This window comes from Apus apus, chromosome 4 (genome assembly GCF_020740795.1).
Source record: "Apus apus isolate bApuApu2 chromosome 4, bApuApu2.pri.cur, whole genome shotgun sequence".
In the NCBI taxonomy this organism is placed as follows: Eukaryota; Metazoa; Chordata; class Aves; order Apodiformes; family Apodidae; genus Apus; species Apus apus.
In genome coordinates, this window is record NC_067285.1 from 44457957 (window position 1) to 44481678 (window position 23722).

At 40.8% G+C, this 23722-nt stretch overlaps 1 protein-coding gene across 4 annotated transcripts; it reads right to left on the reverse strand.

The window, feature by feature from the left end:
- Positions 1 to 1582: 1582 nt before the first annotated feature.
- Positions 1583 to 23679, reverse strand: ZGRF1 (zinc finger GRF-type containing 1). 4 transcript variants are annotated; one of them, XM_051618944.1, is made up of 29 exons: positions 23645 to 23679; positions 23109 to 23224; positions 22438 to 22553; positions 22251 to 22331; positions 22073 to 22129; positions 21436 to 21621; positions 18767 to 20933; positions 18393 to 18475; positions 17615 to 17713; positions 16208 to 16313; positions 16016 to 16122; positions 15663 to 15813; positions 14063 to 14700; positions 13291 to 13429; positions 12569 to 12753; positions 11924 to 12111; positions 11190 to 11329; positions 10365 to 10511; positions 9756 to 9870; positions 9156 to 9415; positions 8428 to 8587; positions 7820 to 7897; positions 6804 to 6951; positions 6029 to 6156; positions 5591 to 5714; positions 4972 to 5148; positions 4719 to 4853; positions 3834 to 4095; positions 1583 to 1871 (listed from the first exon to the last, which is right to left on the reverse strand). In XM_051618944.1, exons 3-29 carry the CDS (start codon positions 22456 to 22458, stop codon positions 1756 to 1758), a joined length of 6198 nt encoding a protein of 2065 aa, XP_051474904.1. In that variant the 5' UTR covers positions 22459 to 22553; positions 23109 to 23224; positions 23645 to 23679; the 3' UTR covers positions 1583 to 1755. The 4 variants fall into 4 exon arrangements, with proteins under 4 accessions (XP_051474904.1, XP_051474903.1, XP_051474905.1 ...); XM_051618943.1 differs by lacking the exon at positions 23645 to 23679 and having other exon boundaries at positions 23109 to 23349; XM_051618945.1 differs by lacking the exons at positions 18393 to 18475; positions 23645 to 23679 and having other exon boundaries at positions 19518 to 20933; positions 23109 to 23349.
- Positions 23680 to 23722: the final 43 nt, after the last annotated feature.

Here is a 23722-nt window from a genome sequence, read left to right on the forward strand (position 1 = left end):
CCTATTCCAGCTTAAAACTGGTCTCCCTGGAGCCTTCTCTTCTCCAGGCTGAACAACCCCAACTTTCTCAGCCTGTCTTCATAGGAGACACTTTCTACCCCTCTGACCATTTTTGTGGCCTCCTGTGGTCCCACTGGACCAGCTCCATGTCTTTCCTATGCTGAGGACCCCAGAGGTGGACACAGCACTGCAGAGGAGGTCCCAAAAGGAGAAGAGGGGCAGAATCACATCTCTGGACCTGCTGGTGCTGCAGCCCAGGATACCCTTGGCCTTCTTTTTTAATGGTTGATCTAATCCATAAAATAAGAGCATAGAGGCTGTTGCTCAAAGGCAGCCTCTGCAGAAGCACTTGGGCAACAGCTGGAAGAAAACCACATTTGACAGCTAAGAAGGGTTCAGGCAGGTATTAAACTACATTTTGCCTTTGCTTCCAAGGACAGGGATGTGTTAAAACCCTGAACCATTGCTCAGCCATTGCGGATAGTAGGGCTGGAACATCTGCCACTGAGGATCCAGCCAGGGCCTGGCTAAAATCCTGCATCCCCTGCCTCAGCTGAGAACCACCAGCACACTGCTAGAAGAAGCAATCAAAGGGTCTCCACGAGTGGGTATCTGACTCATCCCTCAGCAAGACTGCTCCCACAGCAGTGGCTCTCCACCTCCTTCCCACAGGCTCCCTGAGCTCCAGCACGGATCCTCACCCCGGAGGGTTTCCCCATCATCAGGTCCCTGGTTTGATTCACTGGCCAATCCACTCCCAGCCCACGCACATTGTCATCTGCAGCCAGACCCTCAGTTATCTTCCTGAAGATAAGCTTTCCCATTTCCCTCCTTATCCCTTCTTATGATATCCTGGGCTAACCTGTCCCGTCGCCATCGGACGCGCTGGAGCTGTTCTGGAGCTCTGGGAGTGTTTCCCACCGTTCTGATCTCCTTCCAGGGACAACTGCAACAAGCTCCTCACCAGGTGGTTTACTCCAAAGCTGCATGAAAAGAAAGCAGAAGATGACTTGGAGTAACTTCAGTGCTAGTGGGATGCCTGCTCTGTGGCAGGCTCTCAAGTCTTCTCTGGAAGAAGTTTTAACAGCAGTGTGGCAGCATCTAGGAATTTTACAGTGTCCATGCTTCTCCCACCATCCACATTAACTCCTCTCTACACCTTTGAGACAGCCTATGGACAAACTTCTGCCAGGATCAAGATGCTGACCATTTTTTCTTGTTGGAGAGTTTCTGACACAACAGCATTCTGGGCCCAAACCAAAACAATCAGGTTTTTTTTTTGTAGTTTCAAAATCACAGCTGAGGGAGCTTACCATAAAAACTTGTATAAAACCCATCTTGTTTTGTTTTGTTGACAGCAAAAGATTTAATAGAGCAAGGACATGTAGTATTTCGTTGAAGAAATTACTCCAGGTCTTATTTATCCCGTTTCAGCCATGTTCCTTCCCAGATGGCACCAATTTGTAAATATGCAAGATGACAGAATTGTTCTGAGAGATGATGTTAGGTGCACAGCTAATTAGTGTTTAGCTGTTCTTCAGATAGTACAGTTAGGTGCTTTGTAAGCATAAAAGGATTTCAGTTATCAAGCAGATAAAGTTACTTTATTCATTTTTAGTCACACAAACAAACAGAAGTGTCAGTGCACTGAGATACAAACACTTCCCCACATTAAATAAATAGTAGATTTTCAATCGTTCTGATAACTCTTACAGACACACAATTTGCATTCTCTTCGTAAAACAGGTGCATGTTTTATTTTTCCTTTTTTCCATTCTCTTCCTCTTCCTTCCATTTCTCCAAGTAACACTTAAGAATGTCGTTTAGCTGCTGCTCACACTGGCTTACATGTTGCAGTCCATTTTCCCATCCTAAAAGCAGCAACAAACAGGATCATTACATTTCCCTTTACAGCACCCACCGTGGAATTAGGCTGTGCTGGTGAGAACATCCATTTCCCCAGGCCTATCAAATGGCTACAATATTTCTACTACAAAAATGGTTCTTCTTCAGAGTCCAGCCAACAAGTGAGATGCCTCCTTTGATGGCAGCCAAGTAGGTAAATAAAATAATTACTCTTTTGGCACCTGCTCTTGCAGAGATCTGCTGCCTTACAGCCTGAGAGCTCCTCTTGTAGTATCTTCTAAGGGAAGATTCTCCTACAGGAGAAACTACGACCTGTCTTTCCAAAGCACAAGGATTCCCAGAGAGTGAAGAGAGACACAGAACTAAGAGGCTGCTCAGGCCTTTTAAACACCTTGGAGCAAAGTTGCAAAGGGTGGAGACAGGCACCATCAGTTTTTTGGGTTTTTTTTAAAATCAGGAATAGCTTTCAAATATGTCAACACCCAGTTGCAGTAAGGGTCACTGCAAATGTGTGGAACCTGTAAAGAAACTGATTTTCAAAAACTGTATTTCTCTCTGTGATCCAAGAAAACAAACACATGTTGCTCACAAGACAGTGACCTGGAAACAAAGCAATCAGGAATCACTTGGTAGAGTTCACACATCTCCAGTAGCATTGTTTTTTGGTTTGGTTTTTTTCCTAGCAGTTCAAAATTTATCTTCCAAAACCAACAAGCCCTAATTGCAGAAAGACACTACACATTTTTATTTCCTTTCTTTAACCACTGTCTATTCAGAGATGCTGCTGTATAGAAGAATTTGTTTCTAACTTGCCTGCACCTACTACATAAAGCAACCTGGGAAAGGACTAGAAATGCAGTAAAAGGTTTCAGCTCTCCTTATCAACCTGCTCTTTGTGTATTGTTCTGATGGCACCACAAGAAGAAAAAGAAATCCCAGTACTGGGTAGGTTCAAGTCTATTGTATTTTCAAGCATAAAAACAGTTTGCAGATAAAACTGCAAACATGCAGTTTGCACACTTGGAAATACTTGCATTTCCCTGCAAGATGTATTTTAGATGTAATAATATACTGTTTTGTATAGCATATATAGATACACAGTATAATATATAAAGTGTATTATACACTGTAATTCATTGTACAGTTTAGTTAAAGAAGATGAGCTGTATCACAGAATCACAGAATCTTAGGGGTGGGAAGGGACCTTGAAAGATCATCCAGTCCAGCCCCCCTGCCAGAGCAGGGTCACCCAGAGCACATCACACAGGAACGTGTCCAGGTGGGTTTGAATGTCTCCAGAGAAGGAGACTCCACAACCTCCCTGGGCAGCCTGTCCCAGGGCTCTGTCACTCTCACAGGAAAGAAGTTTTGTCTGATGTTTACATGGAACCACCTATGCTCCAGTTTGCGCCCATTGCCCCTTGTCCTATCACTGGACATCACTGAACAAAGCCTGGCTCTGTCCTCCTGACACCCTTAACATATTTGTAAAAATTGATGAGGTTGCCCCTCAGTCGGTAAAGAAACCCAGCTCCCTCAGTCTTTCCTCATCAGGGAGATGTTCCACTCCTTTAATAATCTTTGTGGCTCTGTGCTGGACTCTTTCAAGCAGTTCCCTGTCCTTCTGGAACTGAGGAGCCCAGAACTGGACACAATTCCAGATGTAGCCTCACCAAGGCAGAATAGAGGGGGAGGAGAACCTCCCTTGACCTACTAACCACACCCTTTCTAATGCACCCCAGGATGCCATTGGCTTTCTTGGCTACAAGGGCACATTGCTGGCTCATGGTCATCCTCCTGTCCACCAGGACTTCCAGGTCCCTTTCTCCTACCCTGTTCTCCAGCAGGTCAGCCCCCAACCTGTACTGGTACATGGGGTCATTCTCCCCCAGATGGAAGGGGATTCAACAACTTGCCCTTATTGAATTTCAAAATGGTTTCAAAAATTCAGGAAAAGGAAAGATTACCTTTGCAGTGATGAATCACTCTCCCCCACAGTCTGTTCCTACTCAAACAGGGCAGATTCCCAACAATCAACAAATGCCTCTTGGCTCTCGTCAGCGCAACGTTCACTCTCTTTTCCGAGTCTATGAAGCCAATTTGCCTTGTTCTCACGCAGGACAAAAGGATGATCTCCTTCTCGGCTCCTTGGAAGGCATCTACAGTGGACACCTGGAGAGCTTTGGTTTCAAATGCCTCAGAGTGCACGCTGCTGAGCAGGTTCTGGATCTGTAGGCAGGTGGACATGGATGGTGAGGAGTTCTGCTGCTCATCTTGAGCAGACACATTCAACAAGTCTGAGCCCACACAACCAAGACACTAGAGAGGGCAGTGGCAGTAAAACCTCAGCTCATCACAGGAGAATCATCACCATGAACCTCTATTTGACAAAACAAGGGTGCAATCAGTGTGGCAACCAGGGCCTTTTGCTTAGTAACCACAGCCTTGGATGATGGGTGAGGTCCAGCTCCAGCCTTGCCAAGCAGGTGATGGTGTCTCTGTCACCTGTCCCTGTCACACTGACCTGTTTGTAACAGCCCCCCAAGTCATCTATGATAATTATGAACTAGTTAATTGGCCAGTTTTCTGAGTGCACATGTGGAATGAAAACAAACAGAATGTTTTTTAATCATATGTTTGAATGTTTTGACTAATTTTAGAGGGGAAAAAAACCCAATGGATTTGTAGATTTATTTTATAATAATAAAGAGAAATTATGGTAAACTGTAGTGTACCTATCCAGCATTATCTCCTTACTTCTAGTGGGCTCTTCCTAGTTGAAATGGAGCCTATGTTTAGAATAAACAAACACACTTCAGAAAGCTCTTTTATTGATGAGACATGACACAAACCTTACACATCTGGGATTTATAAAGAGTAATCACACCAATTGCAGAGCTTTCTATTCCACTTGCAATCAGAGACTGGATGAGCTTGACTGTAAAATGAACTTCTGCCATGTTGTAAAAGCTGTTGTCTCTTTCAATCTGGAAAATAGGGAAGAAGATTTCCAATTTAGCTGTCAGAAACAGCAGAATGCAAGCGGAATGGAGGAAAAAAACCAACAAAATTGGCTTTTTATATAAGAAGTATTTAAAAACTTACTTGTTCTACCCCGTTCACACTATAAAAACATAGTGTTGGAAGCCAATCCAATAAAGGACTCCTGTCTTCCTCAGAAACACCATCTATCAGATCTCCTTCATAGAACAGCTCGTTGGCTATGGCACTAATAGCAGGGTGACATCTGTACTGTGTCCGAAGGAGTATTGCTTTATGGCCCTAAAGAATTATCACACAGAAACTGTGACTGGGAAAAAGAGTGATAAAATATTTTGCAATGCCAGCTAGGTCCAACAAGAAATCAGTGCAAACAGTACCTGCACTAAGTTGGCTTAACCTTCATACATTTCATTTCAACAAAAGTTAAAACAAGTACTGCAGCCCCTGATTCTTCTGCCTGGGTTGAAAACTGCACAAGAAGATCAAAAGGCAGAACCTGTCTTTTTTTTTTTTTTTTTTCAATCCATTCTCCTTTTACATTTACATTTGTTACACTTACAAATTTCCCTGCACTGGGAAAATAACATTTCCAGAGAAATGCACTAGAATGGAATCTGCTTAATTAAAAGGCTGATCCCTCTGAGATCTAAGCCAGAATTCTTCTAGTCACTTCAGTGGACTGGCCATTTTGCCCTCCAAAGATGTGGTTAGCAGAACATACCATTAAGCAGAGCCTGTCAAAGAGGGTCTGCTCCAATCCCTTTTCATGAGCACTCTCAGACCCTTGGATAGTTGGTGGTAATTGCTTCGGGTCTCCAACAAGGACAAGCTTTTCACACTGAAACCTTAAGAAAAACGTTTAAAAAAATAAGGAAAAGTATGTCAAACTATTAATAATGGAACATGTGTTGTGTTTATGTGTGATGGATTGGTTTCCATCAGGCTTCCTTCTCCATCACCCTCTTTCTGCAGTTACAATAACGTTATAACTCAAGGAGGGCACCTAAAACCAGGTCTCAATTTAAAATGACTCTTCTTGCTTTCTAAGGTGAGACCCCAGAGTTGGTGTTCTTAAAAAGATGTGCAAGTTTGGCAGTTATTTGAGGACGTGTCACTGCTAACTTAAAGTTCTTTCTCCTCTGAAACAGGAAGGCTGTACCTTGCAATAGGCAGGAGAGAAGCAGGTTCAGTCATCTGGCTGCACTCATCCAGCATCACTACGGGGAACTTCAGAGCATTCAGACATGGGAACGGGCAGGCAGCACAGGTGGCCCCAACCACTTTTACCTGAGTTGTTAGTGAGGGGAAAAGGGGGAGACAGAAAAGTTAAGGTCACTTAACAGTTCATCTCTGCATAGTTCATAACTGTCGCTTCAGCAGCAGAATACACCTACATTAATTGTAGTGGTTCCACACGCTGTCTCATACTCTCCGAGTCTCAAAAGTGATATTCTAATTTCCAGTAAAGAACTATATTCTCATTTCTAGCAAAAAGCACTGTGTGCACACAGAGAAGTTACCATTTCTTACGGCTGGGGTGTTTATATGTTAGAATCATTCACAGATTTATTTATTTTAAGACCAGATTTGGTCTGGCAGAGAGGGAGTTCAAATGACACCATCCTTTTCTGAGCTGCACTCAGAAATTTTTCTCTCCCTACTTTGTAAACTAGATAAGGTAACAGTAAATCAGATTGCAGTGAAATTCAAGAAGGGTTTCTCTCTCATATCACTAAGCAGGAACTGCTGGGTCAACTCAGAGAAGTCATACACAGGTGAGACACTAAGCTATACCTGTGGAATCCAACCTGTCCTAGTCCTAGCATTCATTTTATTTTTCAAAACTTGAGGAGTGTGGCAGGTGTGAGACAGGATTCCCAGTTTCCACTTGCTGGAACAGTGAATCCCCACTTTCCCATCCCATCACTTTGTACCTGTTGCAGTATGGTTTTATTGGTGCCCAGCTTATGTTGCTCAATACTCTTCCTCACGTATACTTTTTCAGCTGGAGTTAAATCTTCTTTCATGAGAGCAAGCAGCTCTTTCAACTGCTCGTTTTCATTTCCTGAGCCAGCATGTAAACTGCACGCAGATTTTATAACATGCATTAGAACCACTGAAAATAACAGTGCTTTCAGTGTTCAGGGAACACCCAATATAGAAAAAGAATCATACTTTATACATAACAGTGCTTTACAACAACGTGCTGACCCATCCCAAATCCAGCTGAGACATTAGGATAATACCTGTTTTAAAAGAGACCTTTATCCCACCAGCTCAGACCTCACCACCCTAACCAGAGACCTACAGGTAGTAAATGACTTCTCCAAAGTACACAGCTGATTTCAGAGTGGAGCAGAACTCAGCCTTTCATTTTTATACCATTTTATACCCTTGGTATGCTACTGACACAAGGAATGGAAATCTAATCTTTATTCATCTTGAACTTTACTTGGCTCTCTCAGATGATGTTGGAAGTACAATGTGATTGCCTGCTTTTCAGTAGCTAAAGGACAAACCCCAGAATACTCTAGCAAAGATAACTTGGGTAAGTCATACAGAATTAATGAGTTGTTACCATTTATTCTCTAAACATTAAATTCATGGTTACTTCCTCCTAGTTCTGATCACTACAGCAGTAAATATCTATTTCAAGTCTGTCTGTTTTGCTTTTCCTCCTTGTCTAAACTCCCAAAACTGTAACTGCCATTATTTTGTCCTGCTCTACTACCTTCCAATTGAAAGCATTAACTCTATTCAGCAAGAAGGGACATTCCCAAATCAAGGTAAAATTTCTCCACCGTGCAGGGGGGGAGAAAAAAAAGAAGAAGCCCTGAGATAGATACATTGCAATCACATTTTTAATTACTCCAAAATAGTAATTTTGCAGCATGCATACTATCACAAATCTTAGAATTGCTTTGGATCCCTCAAAGATTAAGGTTCTTACCTATGGGGAAGAATTGCTTTGGTGATTTTCCTAATACTTCCCACTCTGATAAAATCCTTAAATCCAAGATCAAGTAGCCTTCAAAGGAAAAGAGATCATACATGTTACAGAAATGTAAAAATGAAATATTGAAAAATTTAGAAGTGGCTCTAGAATGGCTAACAGACCTAGCAGAACACTGAAGGACACAAAATTCTGTGATTAACCAGACTAATTAACTCAGGACACAATTCAAGTAAATCAAAGTAAACTACCTCATAATGATTTGTCTCAAAAATGCTTCATGCTTTTACAATTCTCCTCTCATAAACAGTCTCCCATTTTTACTTTCCCTTCCTCCTTTTATCCTTCCAAACCATGAGTTGTATTTCAGGTTAGCTTCATGCTGAAGCTTCCCCAGTATGAATCTGCCCCTCCCTCTCTCTCCATCCCTCCTTCCCCTGCCCTTACTGCTGCTTCCTGAGCAATCCTGCTGTCTGCCATGATGAATTTGAAGAGTAAATTAGATGTTTTAAGTGTTACACTGGAAATATCAACACAATTATCTTTACCATACGAGTCCATTACTGGTTTTGGAACAACAGCCTGTAAAAATCTCAGTTACCTACCCCAGCAGTATCCTGTCAACAGCAACATTAGTGGAAGAAGCAATCAGAAGTCTCCATGGAGTTGACCTGGGACCCTCAGTAGCTTCACTGCTTTCAAAGAGTTGCACTAGGAACAAGATCACAATAGACAGCAGATAGCTCTTTCCAGCTCCAAAAACACCTGGGATTTTGGAAGAAAAAGACAAAGTTACAAGTGAATGTTTTCTAGAAAGTACAGTTTTAATTAACTGTTATAACTTCATCAGTTAACTTGTGTATAGATCTTGCTAGGAAAAAACTCTACACTTCTGTAAGATCCTGCAACAGGCAGGACACAAATCCAAGGATCAAAGGCTCTGTGCTGACAGAATGGATGTTGTAATGTCAAGGTCACTATCAGAGCAGCTACATCCAAGGAATGAATTTTCAGGAAATGCATCAGCAGGTAAGGCCAGTGTTAATAAAGAATTTAGAGGGATATTCCATACACAGAGGCAGTTTATTCAAGCTCATCTTGTAAATGCACTACATTTAAATTAAGTCAACATGTACCTAGACATAAGAATCTTCCTTTAAGCCTGCCTGGACTTATAAGTAGATGATAAAAGGAAACAAGTCTGTTTCATCACAGATTGAATTTAGGGATATTTCACCAACACTGGCATCACATCTTAATTAGCATTTTTACAGAGAAACAACAGCAGCAAAAATGTAATTATTCACAAAACCAGCAATTATCTGCTATATACCACGTATGATTGTGATGGGGAAGATCTGATGTTCTCCCACTGGTTTGGTATTTTCACACAAGGTCATCATCTGAGCTATCTGAATCAGTGATGTAGCTTGATCTGGGTTCAAGGAGAATGTTTGGATCATCTTTTCAGCAAGTCCCATTGCCACTTCAGTGCTGACAGGTCCAGACATCATTGTCTGTTTCAGGCTGATGGCAGGTGGCATAAATTTTCTTTTGCTGACTCTTTTAGTAGCATTTTCAGAATCAAAATTCCTAAGGAAAATGTAATGGTCAAAAGTTGTGGAGAGTAAGTCAGTGACTGCACTACCAGTCTAATGGTCATAATAATTTTAAACTCTAGGAAAATGTGGGCTGCAGGTAAGCTTTAAGGAAAAAAAATAACACAAACAAAACTTACAATCAAGTTAGAATTAAGCAACTGGTGCATTTTCATCTCCACATAATGAAAATTGCATTGTCAACGGTTCATTCCTTGTGCTGTTTTTCTGATTTTAATTTGCCTCATTCACTTTTTAACAGATATTTTTGTTGGGTTTTTTCTGTACCTTTTTACATCTCTTACATTCACAGTGTCACTGGAACAGTAACTTACATTTTCAGGAGATATGGTATTAGTGGTAATGTTGCTGGAGTGAAGTTATCCTCCAGATTTCTTAAAGATGTAAGCTCACTGCTAGCATTGCAGACCAGCAAGGCATGAACACACACTGAAAAGGCCACAGAAAAATAAAAGTCAGGAAAAAATTCAATGGGCCAAAATTTCAAATCAGCTGGAGAAACAAATTACAAAATGCCACAAGGGTAATTAGCCTCCTGTAATAGTACCCACGTACCTCTCTTTTGCTGTTGTTGATCACTGCCAACAGCTAAACACCACTTCAAGATTTATTGTCATACAGCTTCAGGGTTTCATTTTTGTAATGGTTGTAGAATTATGAAATAATCTGTATTTATGTTCACAAAGAAAGTTTGTACCAAACATTTCATAAGAAAAAAGAAAATGCTTCATAATTTAAAAAAAAATTAAAATCTATAAAAATATATATATTTAAAAAATGATCCATCAGCATTAAGTCTGAAAATCTGCACATGAACTCTTCCAGACCTTGATTGCTCAAGAGATTCAGTCCTCTCATTCACACCCAAATCTTCCCTCTCTAATTGTTTCCCACAGTTCTGAACTCTTTGGTGTACAACTTACTATTTGATCGCCAGTTTGAGGGGCAGTAACCTTTCAGTGGTAGCAATTCTACTTCATTACTGGAGGATGGTCCAAAGAAAGCACTACTTGCAATGAAAGTATCCAGGGGATCAAAGTTCAGAGTCTTTGAAACAACCCAAATATCATCTGTCAAAAAAAAAAAAATACACAGAGAATATAAAGCTCACTACACTATTCCTGTACCATACAATGCAGAGCACAGAGAGGGAGATTTCAAAGTTAGGGGCAATAACAGTGTGTTATATGTTGCCTGGAACAGAAATGATCAAAAAATGCTCACACACAAGTCAAAGTTGTGCTCATGCAGAGTTTCAGAACTTAAAGTTACACCACTTTGATTTGTCAGAACTGTTTCAGAGTCTGTGTTACATTTGTTTCTGCCTAATTTCCTTTGTATGAACTGTTGAGACTATCTAGAACAAATCACTGAATGTCCTTCAGCTTTGTGACATTTCAATTGTTTAGAAGGGATTTGCAATAGCTGCTGGAACACTAATGTTTCCATCAAGTTTTCCTTAAAGTTCATCTATTTGAATACTGGGCTTTCCTGAAACGTTACAATTCACAGATTTAACACACTGCAAATCCCAGGACATGAAAGTAATAATTTTCTAAGGTAGCTGAATGTTTACAATAAAAGAATAATTAATGAGATACTTCATTGCCCTTCTAGAATGAGAACTGAATTATCAGGGTTGTCAGGAGTTTAAAAATAGGATTCCGGTTTTCTCTTTATATTACAAATTACAACCTTGAAAAGGTACATGACACAGACAATTCTTCTGATGCTTAAGGTTTGCTTACCTTTGCTATAGAGAGAATAATGCTCCTTTCTGCTTAATTTGAGGTATAATTTGCTTTTGGAATCACCATCAAAACTGGCAGGTGTATTCATAAATTTCCTGAACTTACTACACCGCTGTGTTTGCATTTCAAAGGCTTTCCTGTTAAATTGCAATTTTAAGAGAAAGTATCTAAGCCATTGGCACATCTTGGATTCACCACCAAAATCATGAAAGCTCCACAGACTGGACCAAATTACATAGCACAGATCTGGTGGTTGCTCGTTATCATTACCCAGTTTGATATACATTTAACTTGGCTGCAAAACACTTCCCCCGTATTCAGCCATAGTTGAATTGGTTCTCCTACAGTTAAGCAGCACAGAATAGTCCTTGATACAACTCTTAACATTAAAATTAGAATCACTATGAGAATGAATCAAATTATCTTACCAAAAAATTAAATGAAGAGTGATTCAAATGCAACAATCACAAGGGATTTCATTAAGCAATCAATCAAGTTGCTGGTAAGCAGCTTAGATTCTTGCTGAAAGGAGTGCTGACCTGAAATCCCATTGCTGTGAATCTTATTCCTTCATTAATTTGGCTTTTACATTTCTCCACAGAAACTGCAGCCTCTTTAAGCAGTTAGTGAAAAGGTCTCTCAAATGCTACTGAAATCTGGAACCACTGGAATATTTATCAATCCTGCCATTCACGTAGGAGTTGTGAAAAGTGCCTCGTGTTTCAGAATACCTCACCAAAAGCTGGCATTCCTCATAGAGAGAAATCTTTTGACTTCTGAGGTAAGTCCCAATGCTTTTTACATCATGAAGCACTGCACTAGGCCTGGATTTTATCTGTGTGGGGTTCACATCTTCTATCCACTTGAAAAACGAACACTGCTCAGCTTTGGGGGCATCACAGGCATAGAACAAACGGCCCTAGGAAGGGAGGAGGGAAAAAAAACAACAAAAAAGATCATTAGTACCTCAAAAGAAATAAGGCAAAAAATAAATGTTCAGCCATGGATGAGTACTTGTCTGCCATAGAAACAGTCAGATGAACGTCTATGTGCTCGCTGTGTTTGGCTAAAAAGCACAGGTGTGTTCCCAGAACTCCCACCTTCTGAAGCCAGTGTGTGCAATTGCACCTTACAGAAATCCTAGAAACTTATAAATTCAGGTCTTTCCCTCTACATGTATAAAGCTCTTTCTGCCTGGAGGAAACTTTGCATCAACAATTCTGGAGACCTGGATTACTACAACTGATCTTAAGTGATCTCTGTAAAGGAGATCCCACTTTCCATGGTAAATCACACAGAATTGCCCTGTAGTTGTTCGCACAGTCTGTGACCAAACAAACACCCCAACCTGTAAGCAAACAAGGAATAAACAGCACCTTGTTTTGACCTTCTTTTTTAACCATAACAAGCTTAGCAGGATGCCTGTGGTTGCAGAGTGGACCACTGCCTCCTTTGCTCTCACTTGGCCCATCTTTCAATGCAGTGTAAAATGATATATCCACTTTTGAAAGAGCGTTGTGTAATCTTTGGGACAACTCAAATAGCATTACGTTTAATTGCTCTTGACATGGAAAGGAGAATAAAAGAATCATTAGTACAGCCTTAAAATGGTTACACAAGTGCAGAGCATCCAAACAAATGCATTTTCATTTGAAATATTAAATCCCAAATCAAAATATTTAATGAGTCCTAAAGGAAATTATGTGACCTGCAAAATTCACATACTGCACATGCAATTCGTTTGTTCTAGTTTGTTACATTCAAATCACACTTAAGTATGTGACCCCAAATGATCCAAACACTAAATAACTGTGTAAAAAAAAAACCAACCAACCCCTTAAATAGGAATCTAAAGACTGGTAAACAGGTAAAAAAAAAAAAAAAGGTAAACAGTTGAACAGAAGTGTTTTGGTTTGCCTTTGCAATTTTGGGTATAGACTGAATATATTTTATATATATACCCAAAACCAAATGCACACACACTTGTTCCAACAGATGATGTTGATGATCTCTCTCCTTCTCACCCTGCTTTGTGAAGCTTCAGTATTGCACTGTTTAAAAATTATGGGATTTTACACAGCACTGTGCTAAAACACACCTGTCAGAGCAGCTTTAAAAACCTGCTTGTAGTGAACATGAGACTGAAACACAGTTGGTATGGAAACCTTCCTTTGAGGAAGGGTAGCAATTTTTACTTTATCCACATTTGGAAAAGACAACTCAGAAATCCTCATGTTCTAAAAAACAGAAAAACAAAGCATTAAAACATGCACAAGTCTGAATGAGACAAATGCTGATAAATGGCTACTGTACAGAGAAGACAAAATCGACCCACTTTCCTTCTGTTTATCATTCTTTGCTTTTATATATTGTGCTCTCAGTAATAAGAACAATCAAACAGAAGAAATTCAGGGTCTCATTCTTCAACCAGAAATTTCAAGGTGAAGACATTTCAATGAAGACTTAATTTTCTAAAAACAAGAGAAATCCCCTTCACCACAAACATTTGCAGCCTCTGCTAACAGTAAGTACAGGAGCACATATTCAACAGGACTACTAAGAGGAGTAAAATTAAGTACCAACAGCTTTTATTTCATCTTCCTGCCATCAATATTCAGCTTTAAAAATCTAACACTGGCACTGTGTATGCCAAGGAATTACCCTTACAAAGGATCAGTCATGGCACTTCAAAAAAATTCACTAGCAACTGCAGTTCTGTAGCTGAGATTCTGGTGTTATTATGTAGGGAGAAACATTTCATCCCATGCTACTGATAATATCTTGCAGGAAATCAGATAAATGCAGTTGGTTTGTCCAGAGAAAATGTGTTTCCGTCACTTTTAGCTGTATTTGCTTGAACAGCTACACACCTGGCTGTCTCTTGTTACAGTGTGGCAGCTCAGATGACTTAACACCTTTTGTGTTGCTTCAGCCAAAGGCGTCTGACTTGAGTGCAGAGAAAGTAACTTCCTCTCTGAAAACAAATCTTGGCTGCTGGTGTTTGCAAAGCCTTCCCCAGGCGTGCCCTCTGCTGTCAGGAGAGGTGCAGGGTCTGGAGCACCGCTATTCACAGTGCTGCTCTCTCTGTCACCCAGCAGCATTCCAAGGACCTTCTCAGCACAGATGTCATCAGTCACTTCCCCATCATCGCTGTTTTGAGCTATCAAGTCACACTGAGCACTGTTTTGATATTTTAGCCACTTGCTTTGTCTATATTGTGAAGCCACATTAGGGAGCACTGGTTGGACAGATTCCCTTTGTCCGTCTTCCGTACACTCTCCAAACACAGAGGTTTCATAATTTCTGTCCTCAGGGCCAAAAGCACTCATAGGAAATACCACTGACTTGTTGCCTAAATGGACTACTGTGGAGCTGAAGGACTGCTGGACCTCCTTGTTGTCAGGTGGACAAACTGCATCAGGAAGAGTGACAAATGGAGTCCGTGGTCTAACTGGGGCCTTGCATCTGGAGAGGTTGCATTCCTCTGGATAGCTGGATTTCTCCCGGCCTGCAGGGCAAATACATCTTACAAGCAACTTGTAGCACTTACAGATGGCACATTAACTTCAGATGTACAAAAAAATTAAGGAAAGAATCCCAAGTTCCTCCTTTTACATCCTGTCTTCTAAGCAGCAAGCTCTTCCTACCATACCTGTGCAGCACCACCCAAAATTTCCATACAACACAAGTGATTTCAACTGTGATTCTTTTAATACCTAAATCCCTATATCTAGGACACATTTCTGTAGGCACTCTACTTGTAGAAAAGAAAATGTCTGGTAGGAATTATTTCAACATTTTTGTGTTTTGGAGGTCATCACTCTGCAATTCTTGGCAGGTCAGTGACAGCTGCCAACTGGAAAACAACCAGCTTAACATTTGCTCCTTTTTCCAAAAAGATCACCCACAAAACTGTGTAAATTAATATTAACCAGTGTCAATAAACAGGCTTTCTAGTACCACAGCCATCCTTTCAACTAAATTCACTATCAGGAAGAAATTGCAGTCACTGAGATGTGACAACTGGAAATGGGGGAGAGGACAGCTAAATATGGCAGACAAGTAAAAGCAGGAAAATAAATGAAACATGAATATGAATTAGAAGCTTAGCATACAGCCTTTTTTTTCCCCCCAAACTAGAAGCTGATTTTTCTTTATGAAATTAAATTACTCTACTGAAGCCTCTTTCAGGTGAACATAATGGGGGAGGAGGTATGGAATTCAAGGCTGAGTTCAGCTGATTTGGAAAACACTGTTTAAAATCATGCTTAAAACAAGCAGCACACCCCTCTGTGAAAAACATGTGACAAACACAATTTAAACTCTGTAGTTACCCAGACATACCTCAAGTGTATTTCAGTGCCCAGGGTAACTGTCTGTTATATTGAAACTCACTGTGCTTCAAAAATCCTCAGAGATTTTCCAGCAAAAACATATTGCAAAGTGCAATTAGAAACTACAATTTCTTACTGAAAAAGAATTCTGAAAGTTCTGGTTCACTTGGCAAGATCCTGTGTATCAGGGGCTCCTGGATGTTTCCAATAGTTTCCTCACTTCCTGAAGCTGGAGAAATGGTAGAGTCTGGATCAAGTGAGGAAGCCAGTCCTACTGAAGAAATCATCTATAGATAAAGAATTAACATGTCAAGCAAATGACTGGAAAAAATCCAACTTCACTATAGCTCTTTTGTCACTGTTCATCATTCTAAACAATTGACATGTCTCTCAGAGTTGAGACAAAACAGTGGCAAAAATAAGAAACTGCTACCACAAACACACAGGAAATAAAGCCCAAAAGATCTAGAATAGACAGTCAATTCCCACCTTGTCAGATTCCCATGAATTCCACTGCATTTGTCTCATACTGGCATGTGAAGGGGAGCCTGACATTGCCCATGGAGGAACTCCAGAATAAACATTCAATGCCAGAGCTAGGAAAATACAGATAGGACAGAAGTCAGGCAGGATAATTGTCCTGAGGCCAATCACTGCCATTTTACATTTACTTTCACTTACAGGACTGATCTATTCTTGCCTCTCTAGTAATGTTGGGCTGGTTTTGAAAATTCTCTTCTCTGACAAAGTTGGTGTCATCCTCATGAAAACTTCTTGAATCTGGAGACTTAAGCAAAAAAGTAGAAGCAAAAACTTGTTAGAAATTGAACTGTTTATCCTCTCTATGTATACTACCTTTGCATGAATCTTATTTCTAAATATCTTCTTTCTAAACCTTATTTTTAGATATATTTCTTCAGTATCTCTAGCCTATTCATGAATTTAAAAATGAAATATAATTTTTCTTCCATCATTATAAAAACTGAAATATATACTGCATCAGAAAAAGAAAATGTTTAATGTTGTATGTCATGTTTCTTTGCACCCAGGAGGAACAGAATCATAAAGTAAGGAAGTTTTAACCCTTGCTTAGGAACTCTTTAACACATTTATACCAATTTTCAAATCCAGTTGAGGTGAGTATTATACTGCTAATACCAAGAAACAATCATTATAAAAGCCTTTGCCACTTTTCCCTACAAGAAAACTGTTTCATATCACACATTATGACAATGTACATTTTTCAAAGTGAAACTGTTCAGAGGGAATAAAAAGAAAACAAGTTACAACTTGCCAATGCATAGGCCTATGGCAAAGATGAGTAAAAATAATTGTCTAACTGCAAAGTTTTAACCACAAAGCCCTGATCAGTTCTTTGTGATTTTCATTTGACTGTAGCATTCTCCTTTGTCCTAAATTTACAGGATACTCCTTGCACTGAGGTTAGAAAGAATAATTATTTTTAAAAACGGTTTACCTGTCTGAAGTCAGAAAGGACATAACTTCTTGAAAACAGGGGTGAGGAAAGTCCCTGGGCTGCAAACTCAGTATTATCTGGGTACTGCTGCCATCCTAGCTGTGAGCAGGGAGCTCTCCACATCATCTCACTAGCTGCTGATCCCTTCACTTGGTGCCCTTGAAATGCAACAGGCTACACGATACATTGGAATTATTATTAGCTGAAAAGGAGCACTGCTCTGGACCCACCTACAGTCCATAAGGGTACTTTCCATACATACAAACCCAATAAGCTGTTCCAACTGTAGAAAAGGAAAAAAATAACCTATGCTTTGCCTTTCTCTTGTCCTCCTGCAAGCAATAGTTTTTGCTGTCTCTGTCAATAGAAAACTGATATTCTGATAGGGCATGTTTAGTCTTTTCTTTATATACTGTAACATTTGAGCTTAACACTCTCAGTGGAAAACCTCCCACAGCCCAATGTACTAAAATGTTATGAGAAGCCCATTGTGAGCCTGGTTTAATATTTATTAGGACTTCTTGTAATATACTGTAAATTGAATTTGAAATATATCCCAACTGAAGTGAAGAAACACTACTGATTATCCCTCAGTTCCAAAGAAACTGTACCTTTGGATGGCAGCCAGATGTCCTAGGGTCTCTTTGGGCCACTGCTATTGGTAGAATGCATGCCTCTGGTTTTGGTAATAAATTGTCCTCACAGTTGGGCTGCATATAAAAGTATCAAAAGCTAATTAATCTAATGATTTAATAACCATTTGAAGTGAAAACGTAAGCTAAAAAAATCTATTTATATAAGTGAAAGCATTTTATATTACAGTCTTTTTATCTGAAAGCCAGAACAATCCATGACAGAATAAGAAACTATGTTTGCTTTTCAAATGGGACAGGGAAAAGAGAAGAATTTAATAAAAAATTAAAAAAACCTTTCAGTTTGGATGAAAGAAAATTACTAGTAATAGCACTGGACAAAAATAAATGTGAAACATCAAGTACAAACAGATTTGCCAGTATATTCCAACTCAAATGCTAAAACTCCTAGGAAAGCTCTGCACTGAAAAAGATAGTAAAAGAAAAGAAAAAATAGATGGTAAAAGAAGATGGGGCAAGGAAGAAGTACCAGACATATTTAATGTGATATTAAACGTAACTAAGTCTTGCAATTTGCATTAAGTTTCTTGCTATACCTTTACCCTCCTGAACATTTATTGGCACTAAGGTAGGCAAGAGGACATCTTCTGTGTGCTATTAGCTTCTCAGTCGATGCCTCTAAACAAACTTCTAGCTCAGCCTCCATAGGTCATAAACTAGGAATTTTTTTCAAGAAGCCTGGTGGAAAATGAATTTATCTTGTACAGATAGAGATATGTAGTTAAAAATTGGTTACCATAAGGCCAGGAGAATCAAAGTATGAACAGGAAGATGCCTGTACACTTTCTGAGTAAGGCATTTCTGTAAACTGTTTTATAGCTACAAGAGATGGAAAAGCATAATAAGTTACAGTGATTCTTTTAACATGAAAACATCTGAATATTTACTGGGATTGCAAATAATTGCAGAGTTAGGATTTAAATGAACTAAAGCAAACAAAAGCAACAGACTTGGGGCCCACATTGTTGCTTTAAACATTAAAAATTGCACAGCACATCACTCCAGAAGAATGATTCCTGAATATGAATTGTCCAGCAAAAGAGACAGGAGTACAGAGATCAAATAGCTTCAGTGATACAGAATTCAATTTAAAATAGAAGCTGACCTCACCTTCATCTTGCACAACAGGTTCAAATATCTCTTTAGAAGTCTCTGCTCCAGAGAATATGCTATCATTCTCCTTCATCTTCTGTAAGCTTTCTAATGCTGTGCTATGTTGAGTCAAAGCTCTCAGAAGAGCAAGATTTTTTATCGAATCAGGAAGATCTGATAAATTTTCAGCCACTGTCCTAGACTTCAGGCAATCCATTCCTATTCTTTCACCTTTGCAGGCTTCACCAAAGGCATTTATGCTCTCTCCAGTTTCAAACTCAGTTTCACCTATCACTGTTTCCTCTGGAAATTGATGGCCTTTTCCTAAAGGGTGGACAGAACTTCTGGAAATAAGAGTATGTTCCTTACTTGAAATGACAAATTCCTTTTGATTGTCATCTCCAATGCATTGGAATGAACCACAGCTAGACTCTGATTTTTGTGACAAAGCCAGCAAAGGACTACCTGGTTTAATGTCACTTTTAGTACTCCAGAAGTGTTCTAAGTCAACATCTGGGCATTTAATGCATCCAAGCTCTGTAACATCTTCAGTCCTTCTGTCCATTGCAGAAACTATTGTGCTGGCAGAAATACATGAAATATTTCCAGTTTTCTCAAACATACTGGTTTTAGGGTGACAGTCATTAACATTCATGTCACCAGGCAGAAGATCAGACATGCCAATGATCTTATGTGCTGCACAGCCATCAAGATCCTTCTTATTGTTTGTGGCTTCACTACTTAATTGACTTTCATTCATCTCTTTTACCTTGTGTCCATCACCCAGAAGTTCCACTTCCATTCTGCTCTGGTTTGCCAAGTCTCCTCCAATTCTCCCTGTACCTCTGAGGTTGTTGTCACAAAATGCAGTGATTCTCCTGGGGGAGTGATTTCCATCATTCTCTGTGTCAAATGCTGAGCATTTGACTTCTTCATTTTTACAGTCTACCACCATTTCATAGCAGGAACCAAGTCTCAAAGCAGCATCTTGTGCCACATCTTCCTTTAAGCAATCTGGGCTTTGTGAAAGCACGTCTCCTTCAGTGAGTTTATTCACATCTCTTTCACACAGGTTTGGATTGTCTGCCTCATCAAAATCAAAAGCTGCCATTAGGTTGAAGTTAACCTCCATCCCTGGTTCATCTGGACCACAGTCTTTGCCACTGGTACTTAATCCCTCCTCTGCAACTCCAGTTTTGGTCACTGTCACATCCACAGGGAGCTCTGGGTCACTAGGGGCTCTTTCTGAATTTTGTTTTGGCTGAAGCTCCCTTTGCAACATCAAAGATGAATTCTCCTTCAGACCATTAGTCACTGACTGCTCCCTGTACCTGGATAAAGTTTTTTCAAAGCTCACTGGACTTTCTGAAGGCAAAATGTCACCTGAGGATGGGACAAACTGACTGTCACTTAGTCTATTGATAGTGGATTCAGGTAAGCAGCAATTATTTGTATTAGAGGGATCTTGTAAGTCTTGACTTAGATGATTTGCCTTTTTGTCATGTCTCCCCCACATGACTTCTTCTTCACAAGGTTGTTCAGCTGAATTCAGCAGCATTTCAGGGTTCCATTCCTTTTTGTCACTTACAGTTTGCTCCATAAAAGGCAAGTGCTGAGTATTCTGAACGAGTTTTTCAGCAGAGTTGCCTGAAAAAGCAGGTAGGATTGTGCTGTTTTGGTTATGTGATGAACTTTCTGCATATTCTGACACCTGAGACCTAGAATGACAGTCTGTGATGTCAGACATGGCTTGCTCTCTGCAGCCTGGTGCTGGTTTAGCCTTCAAAAGAGCTATTATCTGTGCTGTGCTCCTGATGTTGCGTGACACTGCCCCGTAACCACCAGACTGGGTATCCTCAGCAATCAGAGGAGATTCTGGCTTCACAGTGGACCAGGGGGAGTTTGGCTTCTCTGTCGCCTCACATCTGTCAAGAAACTGAGCTGAAAGCAGTGAGGAGACAGACGTGTGTTCTCCATTATCATCCACACCTGCACCTCCTTGGGAGTCTGCAGACAGATTTGTTGCTGCATCCTTCCTGCCAATCGTAGAAAATAAGGGAGAGGTAACATAAAACTTGGATGGGAAAGTACCCTGGCACTGCTCAGATACAGGCAATATTGTTGCTTTCTCTCCATATTCCACTGCTGGTATTTTCTTCTCAACTTGGCGTGGCCCTTGGAAACCCTAGGAGAGAAATTTTGAATTAATTCCACTCAGAAATGAACAGTTTTGTAATCAAATGCTGAACGTAGGGCACACTCCATGAAACAGATTCTGATCAAGTGGCACATGATGATTCCAACAGGTATAGAGAAATAATCTCAAGCCCTTGTGATTTTCACTGCAGCCTCAGCAATAGCAATCCTGCTAAACCAAACAGATTTAGTAAACTCTGGAAAAAACAGCTACCAGTAACATGTTCTGGCTTACAGTTCCAAAACACCAGGAAGATCCCTTCCTGGAAGTGTTCAGGGCCAGGCTGGATGGGGCTTTGAGAAATCTGGTCTAGTGGGAGGTGTCCCTTCCCATGCAGAGGGATTGGAACCAGATGATCTTAAAGGTCCCTTCCCAAACCACTCTGGGATTCTGTCAAGACATTATATATTTACCATTCATTAAAAGATGTGTCCCGGATGTTTTAAAATGCATGTTACCATCAGACATAACTTTTGAAACAAAGACATACTCTAAATTTCCTTTTCAGGCCGACAGACAGATGTCTTGGAGGCAGAACCCCAGGTTTTACACCATTTCTCTCTGCTGCTGGAGTTCCTGCTTTCCCTGGCTGATCTTCAGAAGATGCCTCACTCACTTTCACTGCTTCAACTGTGATCAAATATCGTTCACTTTCTAAATCATCTCCAGCCTTCACCTAGAAAAGAGAAAGCAGCAGCATGGACATAATAATGTAAAAGAAACAGTGCAGTCTGCTAAATAAATCCAGTTTTCTAAATGATTGTATGTAAAACACTTCAGAAATGTACACCCAGTATATCACAGCTGCCATAAAAACACTTAGATTAAAATAAATGTATGCTAAAAACCATTAGCACTTAGCTGCAAGTGATGCTTATTTAATGTATCACTGTAATACACAGATTTTACCCAAAAGGAATATAGTTCCCTAAGCCTCTACATTGGTTCTTGATAAGACTTACCAATAAATAGAAGCTGGTTTTATTTTCCATTATTTGCATTGTGGAAGACTTTGCTATCCACAATAAAGAACTACCTTAGTTACCAGACAAGACTTTGAAATGCTTCCTGAAACACAAACCATAACCAAGGATAAAAACAAACAAACAACAAAAAACAAGATATACCTGAGATTTTATAAAAATACTCTCCAAACATTGTCCTTTATCATCAAACAAGACAGCCTGTAATGAAAAATTAGCATTTTAAAGAACTTATTTCACAGATCAACTGGGCTTCCACTGAAAGTCCAGCAGCAGCAGCAGCAGACATGAAGTGCAAAGGGATTAGGTCTGAGTTGTTCACCTTATTTCTGCCAGTTCCAATCCTCAGAATTCCATCCTGCCACGTTTTTGATTTTTTCATTTTTTGGTGAGTGTATAATACCTGTTTTAAACGTTGAAACAGTAAGAAAATATTTAAATAGCAGAGCAGCTACAGGGTATTTAAATTAATTCCTACTTAACTGTGCAAAGTGTTAAAAATCACTTACAGTAAATTCTTGAGAGGCCATTGCTTTGGCAAAGCAGTCACCCAACAACTTATGGAAGGAATATTCACATCTTCATACAGCCTGAGAGACAAGGAAACGTTCAGCATCTACCAGAGCTGTGAAGGAAATGAATTGGGTAAACAATACATGTCAGTTCACTTCCCCTCTCCTTCCCAAAAAAAAAGAGAAGATGCAAGACAATATGAAAACAGTGGGGTAGAGCTGATGTGGGTATTTTAAAGAGGAAACCTTGAAAATAATCTAGCAAAAAAAATACTGGTAAAAAACGTTTGTGGTTTTTTTGTAACAGATGCCAACATATTTTCTAATTTTCAGGGGAATATATGTGCATGAATGGCTGGCAACTGTGAAAGCTCCAGTGATTGTCCTGCTATGCAGAATTAACAAATTAACCTAACTATGCTTGCTGGCAGGAAAAACAAAAATACCACAGCAGTTACTAACAGAACCATTTGTTGCAAGGTTATTGAGCCTGGACTCAGCCATGCATGCGTAGTTCATGCAAAAGACAAACTGTCAAAACCAGTGCCCCGTGAAGTCTCTTCACACATCTGAGGTTAGATCACAACTTTTGAAAACAGCCGTTGGTGATGACAACGGGAAGGAACAACGAGAACAGCAACACATCTCTGACCTGCCGCTGTACATACCGGCTTCTTGGCTCAACGCTGCGACCTGCACCTGCGCTTGGAGAGCTCCTCTCCTGCCACCTGCGATCAGCTCTGCAAGGGAAACGACGGCAGGAGGCCCGGCAGCCCCTCCAGCGCTGCGGATCCGTGAGAAACAGCCGATAGCAAGACGGAAGATTCACGCTGTCTCTTACAGCTGCCGCTTGACAGTCCCTGGGGGCTCAGCGGGGCGCGAAACCTTGGGAACCGGCGGTGCGAAGGGGCACAGAGTCCCCGCTGCGGCTGGCAGCAGCCGCCGAGCCAAGGCGAACGCCTCCCCGAACACGCGGGGAGGCCGCGGGAGTAGGGATGCGCTGCCGGCACAGGCTCACACGGCGCAGCCTCCGCACGCACAGGCCCGGGGCCAGGCCCGGGGCCTCCACAGGCCCCTTCCCACCGCCCCCCCGCACGGCCGGGCCCCCCCGCACGGCCGGGCCCCGCCGCGGGATCTCGCCCCTCAGGGACCCCCCGCCGGGCTGCCCGAGGGGGCCCCAGGGATGCCCGCCCGCCCTACCCACCTGCCCGCGGGGGTCAGGGCCGCACTCCCACCCGCATTCCCGGATTCCTTCCCGCCTTCCCTCCCTCCTTCCGAACTT

Coding starts and splice junctions, on each gene's coding strand:
- ZGRF1 (XM_051618944.1), bottom strand. CDS start 22,458: ATGGCCTCTCAAGAATTTACT. Junction 11,330..11,923: donor GAATGCCAGCTTTTGGTGAG/GTATTCTGAAAC, acceptor GCAATTTAACAG/GAAAGCCTTTGAAATGCAAA. Junction 5,715..6,028: donor TCTCTCCTGCCTATTGCAAG/GTACAGCCTTCC, acceptor GTTTTTCTTAAG/GTTTCAGTGTGAAAAGCTTG.